Genomic DNA, 23,465 nt, shown 5'->3' with positions numbered 1-23,465 from the left:
TAGATACCAACGTGAAACCTCATTTTGTCCCTCATTTGTCCCAATCCTATATCAATAAAAAAATAAAAAGAAACGAGAATAGGATAGTTACCATCAGTGGCCACAAGTCTGAGGGAAAAAATTCATACATGAGGAGATAGGACTTTTTATAGAATAGAACATTAAACACCAACTGCCTTTCCTTCCTCTTCTTTGTACCACTAGAGTGTTCCATCATAATGATTTCTCTGTTATGGTTCCTGGTTTTCTCCTTTGCATTTGTCTTTTTATTTTTTTAATTTTTTATTATGTTAGTCACCATACTAAGCAGTACATCATTAGTTTTTGATGCAGTGTTCCATGATTCATTGTTTGTGTATAACACCCAGTGCTCCATGCAATACATGCCCTCCTTAATACCCATCACCAGCCTATCCCAGTCCCCCCCCCCGAAGCCCTCAGTTTGTTTCCCAGAGTCCATAGTCTCTCATGGTTCATTCCCCGTTCTGTTTACCCCACCTTCATTCTTTCCTTCCTTCTCCTACTGATCTTCCTGCTATTTCTTATGTTCCATAAATGAGTGAAACCATATGATAATTGTCTTTCTCTGCTTGACTTATTTCACTTAGCATAATCTCCTCCAGTCCCGTCCATGTTGCTTCAAATGTTAGGTAATCGTTCTGATGGCCGAGTAATATTCCATTGTATATATGGACCACGTCTTCTTTATCCATTCGTCTGTTGAAGAAACAACAAATGTTGGAGAGGATGTGGAGAAAGGGGAACACTCTTACACTGTTGGTGGGAATGCAAGTTGGTACAGCCACTTTGGAAAACAGTGTGGAGGTCCCTTAAAAAGTTAAAAATAGAGCTACGCTATGACCCAGCAATTGCACTACTGGGTATTTACCCCAAAGATACAGACGTAGTGAAGAGAAGGGCCATATGCACCCCAATGTTCATAGCATTGTCCACAAGAGCTAAATTGTGAAAGGAGCCAAGATGCCCTGCATTTGTCTCTTAAAACTAATGTGTCGTTGTCTTCCCTGGGCAGACGTTGACTCGTCCAGAGACCCAGACAGGTAGTCCAAAATGTCTTTAGATCAAAAGTCTGGTCAAGTCTTTTGAACTCCTGGGTAGCCTCACACGGGAATTTGTCTTCCCCCCAATATTTAATCCCCTTATTTCTTTTGGAGATGATGGATTTCTGCTTGTTTGCAGGAATCGGGGTCACTAACCAGACTTTCTCAGCCATTTCTGTGAATGTACACTTTTACAGTTATGGGGATTCATTCCCACTATTTTTGATTCTTAATATATTCCAAGTTTTGCAACTGTTACAATCCATAAAGAATTTGTAAAATGGAACCCTTAATAAGACTTTCATTCAAATAAATATTGCTACTGAAATAGAATTTAAAATTTCATGTGTTTAGACAATGCTTCATTTATGAAATGTAGTGAAACATTTTTTTATATCCATTTTTCAATTCATGGCCCTGTGAAGTAACTGCATTATCCCTGTTTTACAGAGAAGTAAGGCTTAGGTCATTTCAATGCCTACAATCACATAGCCAGGTCTTGCCCTCAGATAAGGGCTATTGGCACTAAATTAATGTCTTTTCTACTGTACTGAGATTTTATTGAGAAGAGAAAAATGATGACCTTGAAGGGTAATTAGTTTGTTTGGCTTTTTGGTTTGTTTTGGGGAGGAGGGTGTTTGTTTTTGCTCTCCCATACCAAAGGGGAGACATAGTGTTGGACTGATTTCTCTAAAACCTTGGTGGCCTAACATTTGGGGGAATTTCCCTCATTTTACTGTATAACTAAGAATCCTGTTATGTTCCAAAGAAGCATGTCTTGGTGGATCAAGGTGACAGTAGAGCTTCTAGGACGAGGACGGGGGTGTATCCCTAGTCCGTACACTATCTTTTGTGGGAATGAGAAGGCTCTCCTTCCTCCAGGCAGACGTAGCCCATGCCAGGTGGTGGTTTGGTGAGCATGGTGTGAACTGGTTTCAGTGCCCCAGCACCAAGTCCCTTGGCCGGGTGCCTTTGTGCAAGGCGTTGTTGTAAGTGAAAGACCTGTGGAGATCAGTCATTTGATCTAACATGAAAACAGGAGTGCATGCTAAATGATTCAGCATCTAGATATTGCCCGCACACTCCTGACAATAAGCAAATTGTTTTGCTTCAAAATCATGAACCCTGCTTTCCTCTTCATCCTAAGATCTGTCCTTCTTGGAAATGGTTGCAGCTTCCTCATAAGAACATGGCTCCAAATAATATTGCCGCATCCCCAGTCTGAAGGGCCAGAATCAATACGTGATTCCTCCCTTCCTGCCATCCTTCGGTATCTGATGCCCTACTGTGTGCCATGTATTACAGTAGTGAAATGAACGGATGTAGTCCCTTATCCACAGAGTTTACATCTGGTGAAGTAGAAAAATGAAACAATTATAGTTCAGTGTGATGAATGTAATGACAGAGGTAAGCCCAGAATGTTCTGGGAGTACATAGGAGGTACCGGCATCTAACCCAAACTCAGGAGTCCGGGGAAGTCTTCTCAGAATAAACTTCTAAACACTCAAGAGTAGGAATTTTCTGAGCAAAGAAATGTGTGTGTTGGGGAGGGGGTGGCAAGGGGTTCAGGGAGGTTGGAATAACCTGAAAGAGTAGTCAAGAATGAAAGAACACCGTGTGATTTGGAGGCAAGAAGGCAGAGCCCCTGGGAAAAGTTGTGTCCATATGGAGCCCATCCTTCTATTGTGTCCTCACTTCCTGAGTTTCCTTTTTGCTCCCCATTATCCTTGGCCTTGCCCAAAAATCACAATTCCAATCTTTTTCTTTAGGCGCTGACCCTATCCAACCAGGCCAGGAAGCAGTACACCATTGGAGAAACAGTGAACCTGATGTCTGTGGATGCCCAGAAGCTCATGGATGTGACCAGCTACCTTCATCTGCTGTGGTCAAATGTTCTCCAGATTACTTTGTCTATCTACTTCCTATGGGCAGAGCTGGGACCCTCTGTCTTAGCAGGTGTTGGGGTGATAGTACTCCTAATTCCAGTTAATGGGATACTTGCTGCCAAGAGTAGAGCTGTTCAGGTAAAGAAACCGAGTCACCCTGGGGATATACACGCCTTCCTCAAAGTCTAAAGTCTTTGGCTTACTCTAACTGTTGAACGTTTGGGCAGGCAAAGCTGATAGAAGAGTTCCACCATCCCACATGAACGTGGCTTTCTCTATCTTCCCTTTTCATCTTTTGGCCACTCTTAAGGTTTATATACTCCATCTTAATTCATCTGAGAGGGCAGAGCCTGATTAGAGAGGAGAGATCTGCCCAGGGGCCCTGCACGTCACTCTTCTACCCTGCTTGCCGGGCATCCTTAAAAAAAAAAAAAAAAAAGTAATGTCTACACCCAACATAGGGCTCGAACCCACAACCCTGAGATCAAGAGTTGCACGTTCCACCAGTGGAGCCACACATGTACCCCCAGGGCTGTTCTTAGAGTCCTGATGATTGGCCCTGTTTCCCCCATCAAGCAGGACAAACCAATCATGCAGAGCAGAAGCACGAGTGACCCAAGCTGTAAGCCTAACTCCTGGCAGTCAGCCCTACTACTACCAGGGGGCAGGGCTCCCCGTGGACAGCCCTCGACCTGCCAGAAATCATAGGTTGGGTGGGAGGACTCCGTGGTGTACGTGATATAGTCATTCATTCACTTTGCATTCCTTTAGTTACAAATAATTCTTTTTAAAAGATTTATCGTACGTACTATTCTGGGAACACGGCGCATGTTAGACAAAGCTCTTGCTCCGGCGGAGCTTACATTCTCTTTGGGGTGGAGAGTCAGGCCATCGACAGAAATAAACCAGAAAACTATCAGGTCATGATAAGTACTATGAAGAGAATGAGACAGGGTGCTGGGCTAGCAAGTGAGCCGGTGGTGGTTTTCGATTACAGGGTCAGGGCAGCCTGGTGAGGAGGGTTCCTTTGAGTCCAACTCTGAAGAGCAGGAGCCTGACTGTGAAGGAGTCGGCCTCGGGGAGAACGCCCTGGGGAGAGGGCAAGCCAGGCAAAGCCTGTGGGTGTGGAAATGAACTTCACACAGTTAAGGATCAGAACGAAGACGGGTGTGGCAGGAGCAGTGGGCAAAAGGGTGGCGGGGAGATGCATCCCGTCACGAGGCACCTCAAGTTCTTACCAAGTGACCTCCACAAATGCCGCCTAGCATTCGTGCCAAATCGGGACCCTCTCACAAGGCAGTGTTTTTTGTCTTACTTTTCCTGGCAGGTAAAAAATATGAAGAATAAAGACAAACGGTTAAAGATCATGAATGAAATTCTCAGTGGGATCAAGGTGAGAAGCTGAGGGGGGCGGCCCTCCGCGTGAAATGGCCGTGTTGGTGGGTTCGAAACCTCAAGCGGGCCTGGTGGGGGTGGTGGACGCCCCCTTGTGGGCCTGAGGTGTATCACCGGACCCCTGACTGCCCACAAGTCTCCAGGTCTCCGGCTTCTCCTGTTTCAGGCCCTCTTTTGAACCTTGATTTCTGTTTATTTACCTTCGGTGATTTGTTTTGTTTTTATGTTTTGCTGTAGAAATTGTCAAATGCACACAAAAGTAGAGAGAATGATCTGATGAGACCCCATGGGCTTATCACCCACATCTAGCAGTTATCAGCACATCTCACTAGTTTCAACTTTGTACCCTCTTCATGCTCTGCTAAATGATATTTAAAGCAGATCCCAGATATCTTGTCATTTCATTCATAAACGCTTTGTATGTGTTTCTAAAAGACTTTATTTTTGAACATAACCACAATACCATTATCACACCTAAAAGAAAAAAATCAGTCATTTTTTGGTACCATTAAATTTTCCCAATTACCTCATATGTCCTTTGTTTGCTGTAAATTAGTTGGAATACAGATCCAAAAAATGTCCACATGTGACATTTAGATGATAGTACTTTTAATCTACAATAAACTCTTTCCCTTTTTTTAAATCTTTTTTGGTCATATTGGAGAAACCAGATTGTCTTAGTTCCTGTATTTCTTATAAATTAGTAATCAGATCTAGAGGCTTGATTAGATAGGTTTTTTGGTTCATTTTTGTTTGGTGGGGGTAGGGAGGAAGGCTATTTTCAGGTGGTACTGTGCGGGGGGTCTGGGTGTAGTCAGCCTGATTCACCCCTTACTAGGTTTCTCACCATTATCTCACCTAGAGCCGACCTCTGTGGCCCTGGCGGCACATTTTGACCCCCTGGGAAGTTTGTAAAATCCACTGAGGCTTGGGCCCTAATTCAAACCACGTAAATTAGACTCTCTGGGGTTGAAGCCTAGCCGTATATATATTTCTAAAGGTCCGCCAGTGATTCTAATATGTAGCCAACATCGAAAATGGTCATAAAAGTTCTTGCATCCATTGACGATCATGGCCTCGATCCATTATTTCATTAGGAGTTGCAAAAGAGTGAAAGTTTAATTCTGTCATTCCTTTGGCATTGATTAGCTGGAATTCTATGATGGAGTAGTACCTTTAGTCAACTACTTGGTTCCCCTAAAATGAAATTTGTACAGGACAGGCAGGATAAATGCTTATTTCTTTCTCTCTATTGGTCAGCTTTCAAAATAATGCATTTCCTCCTGCAAAGGTCACCAAGAAGTTATTTTTTAATATTTGTATTGTTTGGAATTCAAGGATTTAAGCATTACCCTAAACTTTTTGAAAATGAAACAGAGGCCTCTTTTTTTTTTGTAATAATTTTTTATTATGTTAGTCACCATACAGTATATCCTTAGTTTTTGATGTAGTGTTCCATGATTCATTATTTGCATATAACACCCAGTGCTCCATGCAATATGTGCCCTCCTTAATACCCATCACCAGCCTATCCCAATCCCCCACCCCCCCTCCCCTCTGAAGCCCTCAGTTTGTTTCCCAGAGTCCACAGTCTCTCGTGGTTCATTCCCCCTTCTGTTTACCCCCCTTCATTCTTCCCTTCCTTCTCCTACCGATCTTCCTGCTATTTCTTATGTTCCATAAATGAGTGAAACCATATGATAATTGTCTTTCTCTCCTTGACTTATTTCACTTAGCATAATCTCCTCCAGTCCCATCCATGTTGCTGCAAATGTTGAGAACTCGTTCTTTCTGATAGCTGAGTGATATTCCATTGTATATATGGACCACATCTTCTTAATCCAGTCATCTGTTGAAGGACATCTCGGCTCCTTCCACAATTTAGCTATTGTGGACAAAGCTGCTATGAACATTGGGGTGCATATGGCCCTTCTCTTCATTATGTCTGTATCTTTGGGGTAAATACCCAGTAGTGCAATTGCTGGGTCATAGGGTAGCCCTATTTTTAACTTTTTAAGGGGTCCTCCACACTGTTTTCCAAAGTGGCTGTACCAACTTGCATTCCCACCAACAGTGTAAGAGGGATCCCCTTTCTCCACATCCTCTCCAACATTTGTTGTTTCTTCGGAGGCCTCTTTTTTATTATGTTCAGTTAGCCAACATACAGTACATCATTAGTTGTTGATGTAGTGTTCAATGATTCAGTAGTGGCGTATAACACCAGTGCTCATCGCCACATGTGTTGTTTCTTCGGAGGCCTCTTTTAACTCCCTGAGATTTCTCTACACAGAGCTCTGATATGCCTCTCGGCTAAATGTAGTAAAATGAAAAGATAGCCCTGGCTTTGAGTTTTGGCTCTAACACTTGCTAGCTTGGGAACTTTGGGCAAGTTAATTAGTTTCTTCAGCCTGTTTCCTTGTCACTAAAATTGGTACAATAATTCTAATAAAACTGGGACTCTCCCTGGTTTGCCCAGAACTTTCTGGGCCTAGTGCTCTGAAAACCCCATGTCCTGAGCAACCCCTTAGATTCAGGTAAACTGGGACAACTGATCACACTAAGGTTGTTATAAGGATTAATTAAGGTATATAAACCGTTTTTGTACATAGTAGGTTGTCAACGAATGCAACCCACCTTTCTATAATCCTACTTTCTAATCTGGATTTCTAACCTCCGTCCCCCATTTTGGAAAACATATCCTAAAATCTGGGTGGGTGAGACCTACCTGGTGTCCTTTTGGGGCAACAGCGTGAGCTGTGCTGTTTTCTATCCTCTTAGATCCTGAAATATTTTGCCTGGGAACCTTCATTCAAAAACCAAGTTCATGAACTTCGGAAGAAAGAGCTCAAGAACCTGCTGGCCTTTGCGCGGATGCAGTCTGTAATGGTGTTTCTCTTACACTTAACTCCCGTCCTGGTGAGTAACAGGAATCCGTGGGTGGGGTCAGCTTCCCGAAGAGGAAGGTCTGTTCTAGAGAGACACCCCCAGGGCCTGTAGGCCTAACCCTGAAATCCAGAGAGCTCTGCCCCCTCCTCAGCTTCCCCAAACTGCTATTCCTGCCTCATGCCTCCAGCTCTAGTTTCACCCTGGTGTACAGTTTGGCGGTCTGGCAGCCCAGAGCAAGTTTCCAGGACGGTCCGCATGAATGTGGTATCCAGGAACGGTTTGCAGAGGAGAGCGTCTTGTCTTGTGGAGGCTGTGTGGGTCTAGAGCAGGAGGGAACACCAAAGTAGGAGCCGAGAGACCCAAACTGTGGTCCCAGCAATACTATTAATTGACCCTGTGACCCCAGGCAAGATATTTCCTCTTCTCTGGGCTCAGCTTTCTCATCTGTAACACAAGAAGGTTGAGATAATCGTCACTAAGGCTCCCTCAACTCTGATACTGTGTTCCCGAGACTTAGCATAAGGCCACTTGAAGCCATTTAGGAATGAATTCCTCATGGCCTTGCTTTTCCAGGTGTCTGTGATCACATTTTCAGTCTACACTCTGGTGGACAGCAATAATATTCTGGATGCAGAAAAGGCCTTCACGTCCATCACCCTCTTCAACATGCTGCGCTTTCCCCTCAGCATGTTTCCCATGGTGATCTCCACCGTCCTCCAGGTGGGTAAGATCTCTCCCCGCCAACCGCTTACCTCTGCTCAAAAGCCTTACATTCCAGAATGGCCTATCATAGCTCTCTTCTAGCTTCTGCGGGTGAACTTTCAATCAGATTTGCTTGTTCTCTGGAGACCAAGTTTGATCTGAAATGGGGATAACCCTACCAATCTCCTCTACCGCACAGGGAGACAACGGTTGTGAAAGCATTCAGTGAGAGGATGAGGATGAGCCCTGATACATGGAACATTCCTAAGCCCTTTCCCAGCCCAGTTTCCCCCACATTTCCCCAAGGCTTTGGGGTATTATACAGCCTCAGGGAAATAGGGCACGAAGGGAAGGAAAAGGTTTTCTCTGCATGAAGCCATGCGGTGGTCAAACCAGATGTAGTTCTTGAGCCCCAAGCTGTCGGAAACTGAGTTTGGAGTTCAGGAGGCCTCGAATGGGCCAGTGGGAGTGTCAGGGTCCTGAAGAGTGAGCACAGTCAGTGAGCTGGACCAGGTACCAGACCTCAGGAGCGTATGCACAGGGCAGGTGGCAGACTAGATGGAGTACGGTGATGTGCATGGACCCCAGGGCTGGCTGGCTTCAGGCCACGTGGGAGGTAAGAATGACGAGTTTAGACCTCCCCATGCTGGAGGGTGTTAAGAAAGGCTGATTGGGCTGATAAAGAAACAGCAGGCTCTTTAGATTCAGATTGTTTCTTACATAGAGCACGAAAGCAAGATCAGCAGCGGTGCCCGCTCCCTGCATTCTCTGTCTCGCGGTTTGACCCTGACATGAAATGGGCCAGCTGACCACGCACCACGGGCCGTGGGGCGCTCCCCCCGTGTCTGAGACACTGACCCACGCGGCAGCTGCCCTCAGAGGAGGGGGGCAAGGCAGAGAGTCTACCACTTCACGAGAACCCAGGTGGCGATGAGAAACTGTCTCATGACAGGTTCCCTGGGAATAGGGAGGCAACAAGTGAGAAATGTCCTTGTAAAAGTTCCTGGGCATCCTCCCAAGTTCTCATGTTTCGGGAGACCATAGGTGTTCTGCCAACGTTTAAGTCGGCTGCAGTTTAAACCTGGCCTATGTGGACATTTGTAAGGTCGCTGGGGTGCTTAGAAGAAGGCAGAAGACAGTTTGTGGAACTGGGTCCAAAGATTGGAGAGACGGCAGTAAAGTTGGCCCCCGAGTTTTCTAAAGGGCTGATGCAGAACACCTTAATCACCCTCTGTCTCCCGAGGGTGGGGAGTGGCAGAGTTTTTGGTGGGTGTCCAGAAGTTCCAGCCATGGCACACGGCGAATCATCTGCGAGACGCCTGGCAAGGTGACTCTGTTTCCACATCCAGGGCTGATGACAAAGTCAAAATCCCCTCCCTGCTTGTGCTTGCCATTGGATATTCTATTCAGATCCTGTGTGTCCCTCTCTAGGCCAGTGTTTCCAGAGACCGGCTAGAACAGTACTTGGGAGGGGATGACTTGGACACATCCGCCATTCGACATGACTGCAATTCTGGTAACAAATTCTGAAGTTGCTCCCCAAGCTGCTCCACGGCGCAGGCGCTGGCACCTTGACATAGCGGGCTTAGCAGCAACAAACGGGTTGACAGGGACAGCTAGGCGGGGTTTACCTTGAACCTTCATTTGCATAATAAGCTTACTGTTTTTACTTATGTTTTCATTTAGAACAGCATGCTTAGCCAGATTGCTAAACAAAGCTGGGCCAGCTACTCTGGGGATAAGCAGGAAGTCCTGCAAAAGATCTAGAAAGCAAAAGTCAGGATGGAGCCAAGCCTGTGACTTGGGGAAGGTAGGCTGGAGTGCAGAACGTACGGAGGTTCTGAAGCTCTAAGGACTGGGGCAGCCACAGGCCAGAGCGAGCTGTGTGTCTGGAGTCCAGGGAGTGGCCAGATTTCTATCTGGAGGTGGAACTTTTACCAGGACACTAGGCAACAGAGGGCCTGAGAATGTACCCAGAGTGTCTGCAAGTCAGGAATCTGGGTTCCTAACCGGGTTGGAAATCCAAGCAAAAAGGCCCTTGTTGGCGGCCACTTTCGCTCTCATCCCGGGAGCTTTCCTTTGCCTCCTGTTAACCGAGGAGCCAGCACCTGGCAGAGCTGAACTCAGGAGCCGCTGAAGGAAGCGAGGAAGGACATGTGAGAGCTGAGAAGGGGCAGACAGACACATGGGGACCTCCATCTGACTAAAAGAGAGGGCCTTCTTCTCCACAGACAAAGCTGTGCAGTTTTCGGAGGCCTCCTTTACCTGGGACCAGGACTCGGAAGCCACAATCCGAGAGTGAGTTGCCTCCTTTCCATCCTGCTCTTCTTCAGGATTCTCCTTGCCAGTCCTGTTGGAAAAGTCCACGTAATAGGACGCATGGGAAATGGGCTATGTGCCCGTGTTCAGTTAGGGATCAGCGCAGGCTAAACCCCTGGAGGGATGAGCTGAGAGCAAAACTTCTGAGCCTCTTTCCCCGTAACTGCCTCTGCCCACCCCCCCACTGTCTTCCTGTGGGACCGTGCGCCTCCAGCTAAGAGCCCGAGAAGCACTTGTGCTCCAGACTGCGGATGGAGGGAGTGCAGCATCGGCGAGGAGCCTAGGGCTCTGGGGAGGGTAAAGAATACACACAAGAATCTGAAATCCATTTCCGTGTATTCATTCATTCAAGAATAGTAATCAAGAATATGGCTTCTTTCCCCAAAATGAACAATGGGAGCTGCCTTTAACTAAGATTAAACTTGAGATCTGGAGTTTGACATCTAAATAACCCATTTCCACGTCCCACCACCTTTGCCCTAAGTCAACCCTTTCTTGCCATGCTGCTGCTCGCCCAGGAGTTCCCTTATTCACAGTTTTGCTCTCAGCGGTTTCGGTTACCTGCGGTCCACCTTGGTCTGGAAGGGGGTGATCCTCCTTCTGACCAACAGTCAGAAGGTCAATAGTAGCCTAAAGCTAGGTCACAGTGCCTCCATCATTCACCTCCCTTCAGCTCTTCACGTAGGCATTGCCTCCTCTTACATCAGAAGAAGGGTGAGTACAGTACCATAAGAGAGTAAGACCACATTCACGTACCTTTTATTACAGTATATTGTTACAACTGTTCTATCTTATTAGTTATTGTTAATCTCCTACTGGGCCTAATTTATAAATTTAACTTTATCATAGGGATGTCTGGATAGGAGAAAACACAGTATATGCAGCATGAGAAACACAGCATATACCCAGCTCCACTGGACATAGCACACACAATACCACAGGAAGCTGGCGCAGCCCAGATCTTTCTTCCCAACCCAGCATGCCTTATCTTCTCCCTGTTACACCTAGGACTTGTCACACTTCTCTCTTATTCCTACAGCCTTTGATATGGATTCTGGAGCCTGTCCCAGGAGGCATCAGGCCAGAAGCCCCTCCTCTGAACCCTCCCAACCTGAAAGCCTCCCTTTGCAGACAGAAGACTGGACAGAGCACCCAGTTTGAGCCGAACTTCTTTTAGACTAGCAATGGGCGGGTTCAGAAAGATTGTGAAGAAGTTCCTGATGTTCCAAATATTCTAGGGACTTAAACATAGGGTGGGCACAGAGTTTCTAGGAGTCTAGCCCAGTGCGTGCCGCTCCCCAGCCAGACACAGCCAGATCCAGGGCAGGGAATCTGTGCATTCAGCAAGTGTCCCACTGAATGGCTATTCTCATTGAATGGCCAAGTTTGGGAAACACGGATCTATTCCAACCCCATTAGTTCATGAAAGAGAGTCCACGGGAAGTGGCTTTCCAAGATCATACAGCTTAGCAATAGCAGAGTCGAGACTTGAACTCAGGTCTCCAGGCTCCCATTCGGGTCTTGGTCAATGGTGCCATGTTGGTGCTGAGAGAATTTTTCCTGTTGAAAGCTACAATGGTACAAACAGCTTATATAGTTGGGTAAGTTAGGGTTCACTCTCTAGCCCTTTAGAGCCTAAAAAAGTTATTAAAGAAACACTTCAGAGTCCTCAATATCCAAGACAAATTTTCCAATCTTGAGGAAAAGTTTCCTAATATCAGACTTCCCATGGATAATCTGAGAAGTGGCCTGATTTACTCTTGAATAACTCCCCTCATCTCCTTCAAATACTCTTCTCTTTTTCAGTGTGAACCTGGACATTACGCCAGGCCAGTTGGTGGCTGTGGTGGGCGCTGTGGGCTCTGGGAAGTCCTCCTTGATGTCAGCCATGCTGGGAGAAATGGAAAACGTCCACGGGCACGTAACCATCAAGGTGAGAGAGGATGCCAAGGAGAAGAGTTCTGACATTCAAATGTGGGCCACTTAGCGCTGATTCTTGTTTGGGAGAGCGCACGGAGGAGAATCTGCTCCGCACGTTTTTCTGCTGCAGGTGCCGTCTTAGAGATGCCTGGGAGACTTGTGCACTGCAGGCTCTTTCCCCACTCCACACGTAGACTCGGGCTCTGGCGTAGTTGAAAAATCTGCAGGTGATTCCCCTATGTATACTTCAGTTTGAAAACTTACAGAGATCTCTCTTCCTTCAAAGCATAGGCAATTCTGCTTTGTCTATGTTTCTAAAAGCATCATTAAAAACTTACATAACTTTTGGGGTGCCTGGGTGGCTCAGTCGGTTAAGCATCTGCCTTCAGCTCAGGTCATGATCCCCGGGTCCCAGGATCAAGCCCCGAGTCAGGCTCCCTGCTCAGTGGGGAGTCTGCTCCTCCCTCTGCTTGTGCGTGCTCTCTCTCTCTCTCTCTGTCTCTCTCATAAATAAATAAAATCTTAAAAAAAAAAACTTACATAACTTTGTAACCAGGGTACCAACAAAACCAATAACAATAATAATTAAAAGAGCAGCACTGTAAATTACACTCAGCGCCACAGTTGGTCCCGAACCAACTTCCTCCTCCTCTGAGAGCTTGGTCTTTGAGGACACTTGCTTCCAACACAGAAATTCAATATAGGGTATGGACCTCGCCATCAGTTTTTTTTTGTTGTTGTTGTTTTGTTTTTGTTTTTTAACAGAGAAGAAATCTTTTCATAGTATCTTCATTAGCACTGTCTGCTTCCCTGGAGAGTTGAATTTAGGGGAAATTATAAGTACTTGGAATCATTTAACCAGACACTACTTGCATCCAAAAAAAGAAAAATGTCATAGATTTTTTTTAGCTCTTTTCCTTAAGATCTTTGTATATTGCTAAGCATTTCTTTTCATTATGAGAAAGCTTGCCCCTGATTGCTTGACTCTGACATGCTTAGAAAATTAAGAACTAACGCTTCTTGCACATTATCCTGACATTATTCTCTGATTTACCAGTCACTTGTGAGCTAATTTACGTTAAATAAACCTGTAGTATAGCAGAACAGACTCTGCAGATGAAAATCTGTTTCCTAACTCCTTTTTAAAAAATATTTATTTTAGAGAGAGAGTGCATGGGGTGGGGGGGGGGCTTGCTTCCAGGACCCTGAGATCAAGACCTGAGCTGAAATCAAGAGTCAGTTGCTTAACCAACTGAGCCACCCAGGTGCGCCATGTCTCCTAACTCCTTTTAGGAAGCTTTCTCAAAAAACTTTTTGAGTATAGTTCACATACCATGTGACGTTAGTTTCAGGTGTATTAAGGACCTTTTTCTTGCTAACTCGTAAGTGAGCTCATTCTCAAACACAGGCCTTTGTCAGGCTCCATCTCTCTTTGGACATGATCTGCTTCATGCATCAGCCTGCACCCTAATTCAAATCTCTTGGTTCTTCCTAAAATGTCATCTAGATCCTCTCCCCTGTCAGTGTTAGCCCTCTGTTGGTCTTAGGAAACTCACTGGGGTCTGACTAAAACCTTGTTCTAGAAGCAGCTTATGCATTCATCCCCCAGTTTTTAGGATCATGGCTAGAAAGTGATAGTGAAAACAAAAAAAGGGGGGGGGAGATTAAATGATGAATAGGACATCAAAGCTTTCTCCTTGTTTGGTGCAGTAAATACATTCATTTTTTCAGATCTAAGTTCTGATTTTTCCTTCCCATCCTGCCATCCCCTCCTTCAACCCTGCCTTTCTGGAGGTACACCTGTCACGTGCTCTGATCCTTCCCATTTAGGGCACCGTAGCCTACGTCCCACAGCAATCCTGGATCCAGAACGGCACCATAAAGAACAACATCCTTTTTGGATCTGAGTTTGATGAAAAGAGATACCAGCAGATTCTGGAGGCCTGTGCCCTCCTCCAAGACTTGGAAGTGCTGCCTGGAGGAGACCTGGCCGAGATTGGAGAGAAGGTACTTGGAACCCCAAGGGACCTTGAAAGGGTGAAGAGATAGTGAAGACAAAGAAGTGAGGACAGTGAAGAGGATGGGAGTAGAAGAGCTGGCCAGTCTGGGTAGTCGGGTTGGAACACATACCAGAAACCATGAGTTTACACAATATTTGAAATTTAAAATTTTGTAGTTGGAAGCAAATATTGGAATTGTGTCATCTAAAAGAAAGCTGTTGAGGATCTGAGAGGCTAACTAGCCAGTGTCTGGGCCCAAGGCCGACCTCACAGGGGGAGGGGCAGAGCGGCAGGACCAGAGCTTAGGTGTCCTGACTCCACCTGTGGGTATGAGTGAGGCTCAGAGAAAGGTTCCAATAATCTCTTCACACACTAAGAAATTAAGTGTGAAAGATTTTCTCAGGTTATTTAAATGCCTTTCTGAAAAATAGATTTTTAATGACTCTACTGTATCCATTATGTGGTCACAGCATAACTGGTTACATATTTAGGGAGTTTTCAACCTTCCTCCCTATTACTAACAATGAATAGAGCAGTCTTTGGGGGACAAGGATCTTCAGATATTAGCAGACTAATGAAGATACAGCTCTAGAATGATTTTGTTCATTAATTCAACATGCATTTACTGAGGACCTACTATGTGCCACACTCTCACTTTAAGTGCTGGAGTTACATCTCTGAGTAAAATAGAGAAAATCTGCTCTGGTCTAGCTCTATATTCCCACAGGGCAGGAAACAAAAATCATAAGTAAATCATATAATAGAAAACGGTAATTTGGGCATACATTTAATTGGGCCTGAAGGAATTTATCTGAATCAAAGTTATTGATATAGAGGAACTTGAAAGATTTTAAAGTCCTTGCTACCTTATTGAGGCAAATCTCTTCCTTCCCCCTCCTTAATAGTCCCTGCAAAGGCAGAACTATGGAGGAGTGCTTAATAGAAATTTTCTTCTTCTTCAGGGTATAAATCTCAGCGGGGGTCAGAAGCAGAGGATTAGCCTGGCCAGAGCTACCTATCAGAACTCGGACATCTATGTCCTGGATGACCCCCTGTCGGCTGTGGATGCTCATGTGGGAAAACATATTTTCAATAAGGTCTTGGGGCCCAATGGCCTACTGAAAGGCAAGGTGAGAAATGACTTAAAGCAAAGAAGACATTGGCGTGGGGGTGGTGAGACACATCTCCTAAGACCGCTGCCGTCCTGAAGCAAATTCCCTTACTCACCTGCCTCCTAGGCTGTGGAGAGTTACAGTGTCGGAGCGGTCTCCCCGGAAGGGACCCATGAAAGCTCCCAGCTTGAGGTCACGGCTTCTCCGGAACTGGCTAATTTCAGTGTACTCTGTGGCTCCGACATCGAGCCTCTTAGGATGATTGACTGTGATAAAAGGCACTTCGAGACCTGTGATATAAAAAGACGTGTATTTGGTCTTTGTCCCTGGTTCCTGGCACAGACCCCCAACCTTTGGAATTTCCTGAGTAATATTAGGAGTGGTTTTTGTTCCCAAGCCTAAAAAGTGACTTAGGGTGTGGCCCCTCCATAGCCTCGGGACAGGGCTGTTGGAGAGAAAGCCCAGGTAATAGACGGATTAGAACTTGCAGCCCCACCTACAGATCTCTGGGGAGGGAGACGGGCTGAAGACAGGATTATAAAAATTTGTGAACAATGAGATTCAGAGGGCTTCTGGATTGGTGACGGCACAAAGGTGCTGAGAGGATGGCACAGCTGGGGAGAGCAGGGATGGCCCACAGGCGCACCTCACACCCCGGTACGTTGCCCTGTACGTTTCCTCCATTTGACTCTCCTTGAGTTGTATCCTTTCACAACAAGCCGACAAACATAAGTGTGTTCTGGAGATCTGATGAGCCGTTCTAGCCAGTTATTGTTCACGGGGAAGGGGCCTTATAGCTACTTGGTCCGACGTATGGGTGGCCCAGGACTTACACCTGGCATCTGAAGTTGGGTCAGTCTCATGGGACCGAGCCCATAAACCGTGGGGTTTGTGCTAATTCCAGGAAGTCCGAGTCAGAATTGAATTGTTGGACACCTGGTTGGTGTCTGAAAACCTCCCAGAGGACCCAACAACTTTCCTCACTGGTGGGACAGAGGTCATCCTGCAGGTTATTAGAGCTATTCTCTAAGAAGGCACTTCCCCTGGATCCCTTGCAGGACGTAGGAATGCTATGCCTGGAAGGGATGACTCAACCTGAACATTAAAAACAAAAAAAAAAACCCAAAGCTAATGTTTCTCGAGTATTCATAAGGCCGGTGCTAAGCACTTTGATTGCGTTGCCTCCTTTGGTTCTCACAATGCTCCCGAGAGCACAGATAGGGCAGCCAGAACAAGTCACGAGAGCCGGTGTTAGTGAAGACCAGGCTTTCCTGACCACAGGCCAGTTTGCCCGTTTGCCTGGACACTGTGGGCTGAAAGAGGGGGAGGGGCCTGATAGAGCCCCTTGAGGGCTTGAATATGTTCCTCACCAACAGCAAATGTAGAATAAGGGCTGTCAGGAACATCTCCCTGAGTATTGGTCAGTAAAACTCCATCTGTGTTTGGCTTGTTTCTTTCAAGATATGCGCCAAGTTAGAGGATGGGTGGGCTGCTGTCCCACTGAGGCCCTTTGCCTCTCTTGGATCAATGAGTCAACAGGGACTCCCTCTCCCTCCTATTCCTGGTTCTAACTCCTGTCCGTAAGGCCTCTTGGCTCCATTCATTCATGAACTGTATACCACCCTGTGCCTGACTTGTTGCAAAGACTGGGCTTGCACAATGAAAAGGTCTGGTCCCTGCTCTCAAGTAAACATACAATCTAATGGGAGGACGTACAGAAAAGCAAACAATAATACTATAATACAAGAATTATTTTAATGGCAGTCTATACAAAACACAATAGAAGCTTCAGAGGGATACCCAAGTCTTACCTGGGGATTCAGGAAAGGCTTCCAGAAGAGTTGGCTTTGAGCTGAGACTGGAGGGCGGGGGGGTGAGCATTTCCTGGGTCTTCCAGATAAGTGGGATCTCCTCTCTGTGGGGCTATGAAGTAGTGAGCAGAGGTGGTGGCTTGGGTTCTCTCTCCAGAGGCCCATTTCAACCCCAAGAGCCCTGTCGGAACTGCATTACTGATCCCTGAGCCTTTGTCTTTCTCCAACTGGAGTCTGCTTCATTGGTTAGTGTGATTCTCAGATGCACAGGAATACAAGGGATGACCAGCCTCCCACACCAGGGAGGTCCTGGGCTGAAGACAAAGTTTGATGCCCCTACAGTATATCTCATGTGCTGAAAGAATCTGAGCAGCTCTTGTTAGTGCAGTTGGTTAGCTGGTTATTTGAAGGGGAAGTTAGTTAGCTAGTTATTAGGTTTGTATGCATTGGTTATATTGATAGGCTTTGATCTCAAGTGACCTTCCTAAGCTCCCAGGAAGCTGGAAGAATGTGTGTAGGGCAAATCTCGCTGTCACTACAGGAAAATAACTGAATATATTCACAAGGGAAGGAGTCTCCTCTTAACACACAGGGTTTGGTGTCAGGATGAGGTACTGGGAAGGAAAGCGGAAGTGAAAGAGGTCAAGTGGTCAGGGCTATATTTTGAAACAGAGCCCTACAGTGAATTAAGATGACTGTTTCTCTCTCTCTCTCTTTTTGCCAAGGAAGGTGGTAGACATTCTGGGTAATTGGAAATTAGCTACCCATAGTTAGTGGGAGGTTAATTCCTTTCCTTTTTAAGAGCAAGCCAAGGATGGTGGTGGACAGAGCATCTCAGAGCCGGAAGGCATTGGCACAACTTATTGTTGTCTTTTCAGACTCGACTCTTGGTTACGCATAGCATTCACTTTCTTCCCCAAGTGGATGAGATCGTGGTTCTGGGGAATGGCACCATCTTGGAAAAGGGATCTTACAGCACTCTGCTGGCCAAGAAAGGACCATTTGCTAAGATTCTGAAGACGTTCACAAAACAGACGGGTCCTGAGGAAGAGGCCACAGGTAAGTAGGGAAGATTGGAACAGGATAAAGCTTAGGTATGGAAAGGGTAGGAGTTATAAACTACTATTTACTTCCTGAACTATTCAGTATCCAGTAGGTTAGATTTGGAAGTGAATTATCCAGAGATCCAAAATCTGTTATTTTTGTATTTGTCTTTGTAAAGAAACACAGACATAGAAACTCTGTGCCTGAGCCAAACTGGGGGCTCATCTTGCTCATATGGTCTCTAAGGGGTAGTCGATGGACACTAGAAGGGTGTGACTAAAGATTTGGGGTGATTAGCCCTTGTGGAAGAAACAGTAGTGGCATCAAAGGCCCTCTTTCAGGGATGCTGTGTTTCTATTGATTCAAATTATACATCCCACCTCACCTACCCTGAATCCACTAAAACCATTTCCTGCACAGCTTCATAGGCTGGTACTAAGAGTGTACTGCAAAATTCTTGATAAGCCCTAACAAAGGCATCTTGACAAAAATATACCAAAAACCACTGGGTGTTTCAAATCAGGAAAAATCATGGCAGTTGCATGGTCTCACAGTCTATCACAGGAATAGCCCCTAATACCACCACCACTGGGGTCATCAGTTAGTTCTAGTCAGCAGTGGAGCCCTGATCCCTGAGGACCTTCCCAAGAACCTGCCAACAGTAGTCCTGTACACAGTTCTAGGTAGCAGTTACCAGCAGGAGATCAAGCCTGAGAAAGCAAGACCTGGAGGGTGCATTCCAGAAGTCAGTTGGAAGAGGGAGTAGCTATAGAGCCCGCAAGTGGGGACTCATGCAGGTGTTGAAGTCAGGAAATATGATGGTTCAAAACCACCCTGGGAGCACAAGAGATGGAAAGAAAAGCCTCAACCAGAAAGTCTGTAAGTGTTGGAGGGATACGGCAGGAGCAAAGAATAGGTGACAAAGACTGGCAGCCATCCCAGGAGACCAGGTCAGGGGTAACACGAACCAGCAGAAAGAAAGGCCAGAACTTTCTATCAGCATTTATGTACTCTAGGGACTGGCCTGGAGGAAACTAAAAGCACCTATCTGGGGAGCGAAGGTCCCAATCCAAAGGGCAGTGTCTGATGCTTAATTCCCCAGTCGTCGCTCAGTCAGCTATATCACCATGACCTGCTCTGACAGTTTCCTTATGCTAAGTCTAGCCTCCCCGTCGAACCCCGGCCCCAGCCTCGGCCTTTGGCCATGATCTGAGTTTCTAGATTCTCTTATATACCCGCATGGGTGGATAGCCCCTTTGAAGAAACCTGTCCTTTATGGTACAAAGGTCAGTTTGCAAAAGAGTTCATCACACCTTTGTTCTGGTAAACACTGACTATTTCTGAGCAATGCCTGGCATGCTGTTGTTGTTGGTTCTGGGACTCAAGGTACAGGCCATGACATGGTAGAATGAAGGGAAGGGCAAGGGGACCTGTACCAATACTGGTTTGGTGTAATTCTTAATTAGCTGCCATAACAAAGCACTACAAACTGAGTGGCTTAAACAACAGAGCAAATAAATATTTGCTCACCGTTTTGGAGGCTAGGAGTCCAAAATCAAGGAGTTGGTAGGATTGGTTCCTTCTGAACATGATGGGGAAAGACATGTTCCAAGCTTCTCCCCTAGCTTCTGGGGGTTTGTTGGCAATCCTTGGCATTTTTATCTTGTAGACACATCACATTGTTCTCTGCTTTCCTCTTCACGTGCTATGCACGTGTGCATCTATGTCCAAATTTCCCCTTGGTATAAGGACATCAGACGTAATGGATTAGGGGCCCATCTGACCTCCTCTTAACTAATTACATCTACAATGAGCATATTTCCAAATAAGGTCACATTCTGAGGTCCTGGAGGTTAGGATTTCAACATATGAACTCAGTCTGTCACACCTGTCCTCTGACATACCCAAATTCATATTTTTCTCATGTGCAAAATACATTCGTGCCGTCCCAACATCCACAATGTCTCAGTCATTCCAGTATCAACTCTAAGTCCAAAATCTCATCTGAATGTCCGTTCAAAGTCCCACATTTCATCATTCACGCAAATCAGTTGTGGGTGAGACTTGGAGAAGAATTCTGTCCCAAGACTCCATCTGTCAAGCTGTAAAATCAGGTTGTCTGCTTCAGTAGTAAGACAGGCATTAGGATAGACATTCCCATTCCAAAAGGGAAAGATCAGGAGGAAAAAGGGGGTCATTAATCCCAAGCAAGGAATTCCACCAGATTTTAAGGTTCGATAATGCTCCTGTTGGGCCTGATGCTGTCTCTGTTGTTTAGGCTCAGCCTTGGCTGGTGGTTTCAACCCTTCCAGCCCTGGGCAGTGGTCCCACCCTCTGGAACTGAGGAGTAGCCAACCCCAGGGCCAATTTTCCCTTTTCTTGAAGGATAACACATGTTCACAGCTGGATAATTCTATTGGTATATTTTCTGCCGGTAGATTCCTAGCAGTCTGACAGTGTTCTTTCATTTAGTCCTGTCTCTGTCCCCTCCAGTCCAAGCCGGCAGCATTTCTGCTAAGACGGTTGATCAGATGAAGTCACATGCTCCATCTCTTTTGCTCATGAGCCTTTCTGGTGGATTTTTCATTTTCGTTATTGTACTTTTCTAGGATTTCTATTTTCTTTTTTAAATTTGACCCCTTACTGATGTTCTGTATTTGATGAGAACTCATCTCCTACTTTAGATCTTTGACATGGTTTCCCTTTGTTCTTTGAATATATTTATAATAGTCATTTTAAAGTCTTTCTCTGGTAAGTCCAGTGTCTGTGCTTCCCAGTTGACTGTTTTGTTTTTTCCTGTATATGGTCCCATGCTTTCTTGCTTTGTATGTCTCACAATTTTTCATTGAGAGTTGGTCACTCTAAATAATGCAACTCTGGAAATAAGATTTTGCTCCCCACCTTCCACTGTCAGGATTTGTTGTTCCTCCTGCTTAGTTTCCTGAACTAGTTCTTATGAAATCTGTATTCTTTGTCTTATGTGGCCACGGAAGTCTTTGCTTGGTTGGTCAGCTAATGATTGGACGGAGATTTCCTTAAAGTCCTGGAATCAATAAGTCACTAAGCTCCTTCTGAAAGGCTTTGTGTGCATGTGTGCATGGTTGGGGGATGGCATGTCCTTAACACTCCAGCAGGCAGTTCACAATTCTACATCACCTTTTGTTTCCTGCTTGCGCAGAGTCTGAAGTTTAGCCCGGGGTAAGAGAATAGGGCCTTCTCACTTCTTTCTCGAGCATGTGAACAGCCCTACCCATGTGTGTGGCATTCTCGATTGCCAGGAATACATAAAAAATATCAAAGCTCCCTAAGGGTATCTTCTTGCCCAGCTTTTCCTTTTAAGTTTTTGTTTAGCTTCTTTTTTGCCCCAACTGTTATCATCCCTCAGGCAGCTGTGATGTCAAACAGTTGCTGCTGATTATTTAAGCTAGCTCCAAGTCCAGTCCAATAAAGACAAGCCCTGTGAATGGAGTTTTCTAGAAAACTGCCAGCCAGGTCAAATAATGACAGTTCTCTAGGGATTGAAACTGGTAACTAAAGGGTTAATGGGACTAGTAATTACAACTGCAACTCTTTACCCAGGCCTTCTTCATTTGCTTTTAAATTCCCCTGACTCTCCTTCTTTGGGGAGGCAAATTTAAGGCTTGTCCTCCTCTCTCCTCATTTGGCCTCCTCTTGCATAAACCCTTTCCTTGCTGAATACTCAGTATCTCAGTGATTGCCCTTGCTGTTTATCGGGCAGACAGACTTGGGTTTGGTTCCAGGATGAGGCTTTTGGGAGATTTTTGAACACATTCTGCTCCCTCCAGTAGTTAGGAGGCTGCTGATTTTTTGTAGTTACCATGTTTTTGAGGTTATTAGTATTCTAGGCTACAGCAGATCTGAAGGAAGGGGGGATGGGAATGGGGTAAATTAAACTATCACAAAACTTACTGTTCTTACTGAGATTTAGCCATTTTTCTTAAATGTTCCTTGGATTGTTGCAGGATTGGTTAATTTCAGAGTTATAAAGTTGATTTTAATAATATTTTGTCATTGCTTTTATGGAGTTAACAATTTCCAGAGGTCTTTACCATTGTCACTGATGCCCAGGCTGTTTTACATTTTATTTTTAATTTTTTAATTTCTTATTGCAGGGTATGTTTTTTAAATGTTTTAAATTCAGGGGCGCCTGGGTGGCTCAGTCAGTTAAGCATCCGACTCTTGATTTCAGCTCAGGTCATGATCTCCGAGTTGTGGGTTCAAATCCCGTGTCAGGCTCCATGCTGGACATGGGGCCTGCTTGGAATCCTCTCTCTCCCTGCCTCTCCCCCCTGCCAAAAGGAAAAGAAAAAATATAAAAATAAAAAATGTTTTACATTCATAAAACTTTGTAAAGTTATTTGAAATTCACGAACATTTTTCATTTACACTCACCTCATTAGTCAATTCTGGGAATTAGGACTCTTCTGCTTATCTACTATAACCCTTAAAAAGTTCTTTTCCTGATACAAAGAAACTGAGAAGCTTATGGGAATATTTCTCTCCTTTCGACCATTTTTTCTTCTACTAGAAACTCCTCTCTCCTTTATCATGGTACTTCTCAATGAGAAGAGGTACTAATCGGTAATATTTCTGGAGCAAAATTACCAACCTGTGTGTACATCTGGGATCTCTTGCTGAGGGGCCAGGAAGATCAGAAAATAATTCTTGTTCATAGAACTTTGCAGCTCTATGTCGCCATCTCCCTAACTTTTGATGTATCTCCTAGTCAATGAGGACACTGAAGAAGAAGATGACTGTGGGCTGATGCCCAGTGTGGAGGAAATCCCTGAGGATGTGGCCGCCTTAACCATGAAAAGAGAGAACAGCTTTCATCAAACACTTAGCCGCAGGTTGGTTATCTCGTCAGCTGGCAGCCCTCATCACTTCCATATTTCCACATGATCATTCTTTTTTTCTCTGTGGGCTTTTCCTGAGGGAGTGGACCCCGGGTCACTCCCAGCTCTTCCTTTGTTTCTTTGAATGGAGAGGAGAGGTGGAGTAGGGTGGCATGTTTCCCCAGAGCCATCCGTTCTGAAATGCACTTGGCTGTAAGGAGAGCGCCTGTGGCATGTGCTTGCAAGAAGACCCCGGGATGCACCCACATGCTCAGGAACGCATCCCCCCTTCTCAATTTCTCATTTCTAGGTCCAACAGCAGGCATCGGAAATCCCTAAGAAACTCTTTGAAAACTCGGAATGTGAACACCCTGAAGGAAGAGGAGGAACTAGTGAAAGGACAAAAACTAATTAAGAAGGAATTCATGGAAACTGGAAAGGTGAACACCACAATAAAAAGTACCATTTGAGGT

General features: G+C 45.4%; 1 protein-coding gene across 1 annotated transcript in view; it reads left to right on the top strand.

Moving 5' to 3' along the window:
• The window catches only part of ABCC2 (ATP binding cassette subfamily C member 2), a 61,334-nt gene that overhangs the window by 23,011 nt on the left and 14,858 nt on the right, over positions 1–23,465 (top strand). The window contains exons 9-20 of the mRNA XM_040623765.1: positions 2,831–3,085; positions 4,275–4,340; positions 7,121–7,258; positions 7,802–7,948; positions 9,362–9,446; positions 10,162–10,228; positions 12,056–12,182; positions 14,000–14,176; positions 15,132–15,299; positions 17,971–18,151; positions 22,884–23,007; positions 23,303–23,432. Of these exons, the coding sequence (XP_040479699.1) occupies positions 2,831–3,085; positions 4,275–4,340; positions 7,121–7,258; positions 7,802–7,948; positions 9,362–9,446; positions 10,162–10,228; positions 12,056–12,182; positions 14,000–14,176; positions 15,132–15,299; positions 17,971–18,151; positions 22,884–23,007; positions 23,303–23,432 (1,665 nt within the window). The remainder of the gene's footprint in view (positions 1–2,830; positions 3,086–4,274; positions 4,341–7,120; positions 7,259–7,801; positions 7,949–9,361; positions 9,447–10,161; positions 10,229–12,055; positions 12,183–13,999; positions 14,177–15,131; positions 15,300–17,970; positions 18,152–22,883; positions 23,008–23,302; positions 23,433–23,465) is intronic.

The sequence above is a fragment of the Ursus maritimus genome, unplaced genomic scaffold, assembly GCF_017311325.1.
Source record: "Ursus maritimus isolate PB19 unplaced genomic scaffold, ASM1731132v1 scaffold_7, whole genome shotgun sequence".
Classification (NCBI taxonomy): Eukaryota; Metazoa; Chordata; class Mammalia; order Carnivora; family Ursidae; genus Ursus; species Ursus maritimus.
Note: the sequence above shows the minus strand (reverse complement) of the source record. Positions and strands in the feature narration are given on the sequence as shown.